The sequence below is a fragment of the Nesoenas mayeri genome (assembly GCF_963082525.1).
Source record: "Nesoenas mayeri genome assembly, chromosome: 1".
Lineage (NCBI taxonomy): Eukaryota > Metazoa > Chordata > Aves > Columbiformes > Columbidae > Nesoenas > Nesoenas mayeri.
The window spans coordinates 190,138,246-190,144,245 of record NC_137541.1 but is presented as its reverse complement, the minus strand read 5'-3'; the positions used below and the strand labels follow the sequence as shown (position 1 = coordinate 190,144,245).

General features: G+C 44.0%; 1 protein-coding gene across 1 annotated transcript in view; it reads left to right on the top strand.

The window, feature by feature from the left end:
• Positions 1-4,086: 4,086 nt before the first annotated feature.
• The window catches only part of B3GLCT (beta 3-glucosyltransferase), a 61,677-nt gene continuing 59,763 nt past the window's right edge, over positions 4,087-6,000 (top strand). Inside the window, exon 1 of the mRNA XM_080363267.1 lies at positions 4,087-4,274. Coding sequence (XP_080219393.1) covers positions 4,187-4,274 — 88 coding nt within the window. The 5' untranslated portion in view covers positions 4,087-4,186. The remainder of the gene's footprint in view (positions 4,275-6,000) is intronic.

The following is a 6,000-nucleotide window of genomic DNA, read 5'->3' as shown; positions in this document are numbered from 1 at the left end:
CAGGACAGAGAGGTCAAACAGCAGCAGCTTGTGGAAGAGCTGGAACAGAACTCAACTTGTGTGATTAACAGGCCTGTGTCTGCTGAGAAGGCCTTTCCGTCCCATCCATTGCAAGAAACCATACAAGTACGCTGTCATTCCTGGATTAGTTCAACATTTTTCAAACGGCTAATATAACAAAGTAGTTCCAGTCAAGTTCTTTAACGCAATGATTGCCATTGTGTCTGGTTCATAATTTCTCTCTTCTTCTCCCACATTATAGTCCTTCTATATGAACAGATGACAGAGCCTGTGAGGAGTATCCTGCATCACTGCTGGGCTGCCTGCATGGAAGGGCAAACCACTCTTGAACTACATGCTAGCCTGGCCAGCCTGAAGTGGACACTGTGGTCATCTGCCTCCGAGCTTCTCCCACTGTTCCCTTTGACATGGTGATCTCAGCATTCTGTTCTGGGCTAGAAAGGTTGGCTGTCCCTTGGTTTATGTAAAGGGATGGGTGAGTAACACATTAGCCCAAATGGCGCGGTTGGCATACAAGTAGGGTTTTTGTATATAATGTGGAAGTTTATGCTTGGTAAAATAGAAACACTTGCCAGATCTTCAAGCTTTTTTGTCCATTGGGACTCCAGATTAATTTACTTCTTGTAGACATTTAATTCATGAAAATGTTAAAATAGTGACACTGGATCTATGAAAAGGTGTAAGGACTTAATTTTACCACATGAATGGTCCTGTTGACTCTAATTGCTTATGCACAGAAAGTGTTTTCAGGACCAAAATCTTTGAGAAGTTGTCCCCATTCAAATCACTGACAATTTTCAGTTGGTGAACTATTTCTCTGTTTCTCACATCCAGTTGCCAAGCTGAAGTAAAGCAGCAAAGCTTCCACAAATTGGTAAGAAAAAACAACCTCAGAAATTCTACAAGTCTTATAACCCCACAGCTTATAATTCAATACTTAATGTTATTAACTAAGACATAGTAACTTGGATGCAAAATTGCTGTGACATACATTCTGTTATAAATATTTCAAACGACATAGTAATTTATTATTTTGTTTTATTCCCGCCCACCCCCCCCCCCCCCCCCCCCCCCCCCGAAAGTCCACGTTTGCTTTCCATTCTGGAAAAAATGCTGTTTTTTTGTTTTTTTCTAAAAAATATCACTTCTGATGAATAATTAATGTTAAATGTTTACTTGTATTTAATATCTGTAGAAGATATCCTACCAGGACAAAATAAATTTGATATTCATAACTTTCTGTATATATATATAGCTGACAGGATTTCTCTGTATTTGCAGCCCCTCTTTTTAAATCTGAGAGGTGGGACAGCAGCAATGCTACATTTGTATTATATATGAATGTAAGATATATATAATACTATAAGGAAAGGAAGCTTGGTGGTGTTCTGAACCTCTCTGTTTGTTAGCAGAAAATTCATTATTTTCATCCTTCCTGAGACAGAAATTCTCAATGGGGTAGTTAGAACAACAAACAAACACAATCTGAGTTTGTATGTAGATTAGAATTCAAGAAAAAGATTTATTTCCTCCTTCCTCCTCCCAGCCCCAAATATAAGATTTGAAAACATTTAAGTGCTTTTTTACTTCACAGCTGGAGAACATTAGGTTTCATGGTAGTGTTCTAGGGAGGTTGTTACAATAAAATTTCTCTTATATTTGTGAGAAGCCAAAACATAGATTACATTTCAGCCAAACATTGGTTTTGTTGTTGTTTTGTTGTTGTTTTCCTTACTGACTTGCTGCATGGGGAAACATTTGAACATTAATATATCTTAACCATTTTGAAAGTGAGAAGTCTTATGTTTATCCTAGCTGTTGTGGGCATGATCTTTGTGACATGAATACTTACAGAAACCAACATGGAACAGAGAAGTGGGAGAAAGGACAGGAAACATTGCTGAAACTTTTAAGGAAATACAAGCAAAAGCAGATAATGCAGATATACATGTTATGCAGAACGATTCACACCTTTTATATTGTTATAGAAATGGAAGGATAGCACTTTTTTTTTTTTTTCCTGGTAATGAGCACACTCATAGGATCAGAGAGAGAAGCATAGTATGAAGGTTTCTACTTAATTTGCATCAGAATTATTATTCTTGAGGCAGTAACCTCATAGTGAATCAGAATGTCATAAAAAGGAAGTTGCTCTGTAAGGCAAATAACAAGCTGTGGTTGCTCACACTTGTGTCCCATTTTCCCTCTCTCTTCAACCCCCTGCAATGCAAGGTGGGTAGCAAATACATAAGAAAAGTCTAAAAGCCCAAGGAAGTCTGGCTAATATATCTAATATATTTCTCTTGAGATAGTGTCAAAGGAAAATGTGAAGTCTGCTACCAAGTTACAGTGATAAAGATGTTCTTGCCTGAACTTGCAGTGAGAACATTTATCACTGTGAAAAGATTTCAGTTCATCTTCAAAATCACCTCTCTGGCATGCTTCAGGTACCCTGTTATAACCTCTTGATCTGTCAGGAAAAGAATGCAGTAGATCTAAAAAGCTGCAGAGTTTTGGGGGAAGGTCCAAGTTGGGTCCTATGCTATTGGCCATAGTGGATTAAAAATATGGCAAGTTTATGGCTGACATTGCACCATTTGTCTCCAGTGAGATCAGCGTGTACTGAATGGTTGGGTTGGTAGGAAGGCACTATGAGGAAAATAGTTGAAGGGAAAATATGTACATATAGACCTGGCCTTATGTGTACCCAGTGTGTAAGGAATCATTACCTGGGCACCAATTGCTACGCTCAAAATCGTGCTTCCAGGCCAGGAGGAAGCATGCCTTATGTGTAAGTAAAGCCAGGAATTTCTTGTTACTGATGTTGAAATGTGAAGAATCTAACTATTATTAATACAGATCTAATTGCTACAGAAAAAGAAAGAATGATAGTGCAGTGAAAAATTTATACACACGGCTGGGTTTCTACTGCTTTTCCTGCTGACCTTTCTGTGGCTCCCCTGGGTCTGGAGGTTGACAGTTTCATTCTGGGGTGTACGGGAGGTGTTCCAGCAAGCTGTTGGCTTGTGGAGTCCTTCACTGGGACAAACCTGATATTCATGTGGGTGGTTTCTTCTTCCTTGCTCCAGGATCCACATGGGGTCGTGTTTTTTTGCTAGCAAGTTTTTATATTTTGATCTTTCTTGGTTGGTCTGCAGCTGTGTTACATCCAGTTTTACTGTCTTTATGGTGCCATTTACACGTTAGATACCACTTTGTTCCCCATGTTGCCCCTAAAACCCGTTTTGTGCAGTTCCAGGTCTGCATTTCTTTAACTGTGTGCGAGTTGTTGGCAGCTGTGGAGTCTTCAGTGCCCAAGTTGTGGCCTGCTGGTGTCCCATGCCTGTACTCTGGCTGGCACCTCATGTCTCCACGCCTGGTTACACAGGTAGTTAGGAAATGGCTGGCTGGAGGTGCAATGTGCTCTTTTGGGGTAATGGTTTGTGAGGGTTGTTTTAGAGTTGTACTTGTCTGCTTGTTATGGCAGACCAGGTTCCTGTCAGAGTGTTGGATATCACTTAAATGACAATATTTAAAGTTGTTTGTGAGAGGAGGATAAAGCTAATAACTAAAGAAAAAAAACCCTCTTTTTGTCTAAATTGGACAACCTAGAAATGTCATTGGAGGACTTCCAGTGGAGTTAATAATTTAGCATTAAGAATTAAAGATATTGCTGATTGGTTTTGATAACAGCCACTGGATGATCAATAATGGATACAGACAGCCACGCTTACCGGGATTATTAGGGGTTGGATGTTTAGTCCATAACTGTATACAGGGCTGTAGGACCTCCGGGTGCCCCCGGGGAGCTTACTGCGCCGACGGCCGGCCCGAGAGGGCTGGGAGCCGCGGTCCCGGGCTGCGGCGGTCCCGGGCGGCCGGAGCCGGCGGGCAGGCGGGGGCCGCAGGGTGCCGCCTCTCCCGCTGCCGCCCGCCAGAGGGCGCCGCGGCCCCGCTCCGCCCCCGCCTCCCGCCGGCGCTGGCGCCCGGTCCTGCCGGGCCCTGGCGGGGAGGGCGGGAGGAGGGAGGGGAGAAGGGCGGGCTGGCGGCACCGCCACCGGCCGGAGGCCGCTCGCCCGCGCTCCTGCGGCAGAGGCGGGCAGCCGGGCGCACCGTGTCCCTTCTCCTCCTCCCCCCGCCGTGCGCCTCGGCGGCCCTCGCCAAGATGTCTCGGGAGCGCGGCTGCAACCGCTGGCTCCTTCTCGCTGCGTGCGCCCATCTCTTCTTCCTTGTCCCGCCGCTCCGCACCTGGGGTGAGTGCCCGGGCCGGGCCGGGACGCCATGGCGAGGTGAAGGGGGGACACCGGGACGTTCGGCCGCTCCGCGGAGGTGACGAGGGGAGGAGGGCACGGGACAGCCGGAGAGCTTGGGGGGGCGCCGGAGTCGCTGCCGCTTCGTCACCCGCTGTCCCGCCCCGGAGGGGAAGCGGGGGGAGGCAGGACGTGCCCCTTCCCCCGAAGTTTGTTGCGGTTCTGGGCTGGAGAGCGGACGGGGCAGCGCGGGCCGAGCCGGTTCGGGCTCGTGTTTGAAATAGCGCCTCGCTGACTGTTGCCAAGGGGCGGTGGAACGGGAATACCGCCTGGTTAAAGCCTCAGCACGGAGGAAAAAGAATTACCTATTTCTTAGTACATTTTAGAGACGCTTTCAATGTGTCTGAGCAGGTGGGAGATTAAAAGGGAAGGGTTAGTAGTATGTTAGCAGTCGGATTGCTACAAGCTCTTGGAGTTTCGAGTTGCTGTGAGTGTGAGAGACAAATGTTTACATCTGTTATGTTTTTCATTATTTCTGTTCCTCAGTGTTTCCATCTCTGTCAGTGTAGGCTTGTCAGTTTGTTCTGAACCTTTGGATTTAATGCTCTTCCACTAGCATGGCTTGCAGATCAGAATTCTGCAGGGGAGACCTGATACAAACCAATCCTATTTTCCGCAAAGTGAGACTCTGCTGTCTTGATTTTTCTCCTGTAAAACACTTTTCCTTTCACCTGTGCATTTTGGTTTTTGGAGGAGTCTTCATACTTTACTGCTCTGCCCAAAGCTGTATTTCATTCTCTTTGGGATGAGTAGATTTGCTCCAGTGCTTCAGTGAGGAATTAAATAGCACCTGTAACCTCAAACGGATTGTAGTCACGGTCAGAGAACAGCAGCTTTATTCTTCCCCATGTTTGTATGTATATTTATTTTACATACATACATACCTACATACATACGTCCAGAAATGGAAAAAATGGGTCACTGCTTGTGCAGTTACCTCTTGTTTAGTAGGTCTTGATTAATCCTTGTATAGAATTCATTCATCTGAAGCTTATTGCAATGTCATAGCTTTATTGTAGTTTTTAAAATATCCTTTTGTCATGAAGTCTTTTCTTACATAAATATCCTATGCATTGAGATGGCCCGGATAGTAAGTTTGCAAAACACTCAGATATGCTCTTGGAAAATGGAAATAATTTGTATTGCATTTCACAGGAGAAAACACCTTGTCTATTGGTAGTTCAGTAATTTCATGAATTCTGGCTTGATGGTGGCGGCTTGCAGAATGGGAAAACATATTCAGATTATTTTGTTTGGTCTAACTTCTAGACAGAAGGAATAATGATGATGCTTTTCTTCTGTTTTTATTTGCTTGCTTTTTATAAAGACAGGGGTGTACACAGCACTCATTTAGACATTTCAGTGGTTCACAGTGGTGTTTTCAGCTGACTTCTTCCAATATGTGCCATTAGCTTAAAGGAATTTAGTAAAGAAATAAAATGAGTTGCTTTTTTTTAATGAAAAGCTTCAGATGCTGGAAATTTGCTTTTATCACCCCCTCCTCCACCTCTTCCCTGCTCTCTCCTCATTTTGGGTTAATAAATTTCTAAGTCTTCATTCTTACCTAGCTAGATCAAAGTCTTTGATGCTGGTAGGGTAGCAACAATGAAGAAATGTTATAAAACCCTGCATAAAAATACGTGAAACTAAATTATTTTGTTTGCTAGTG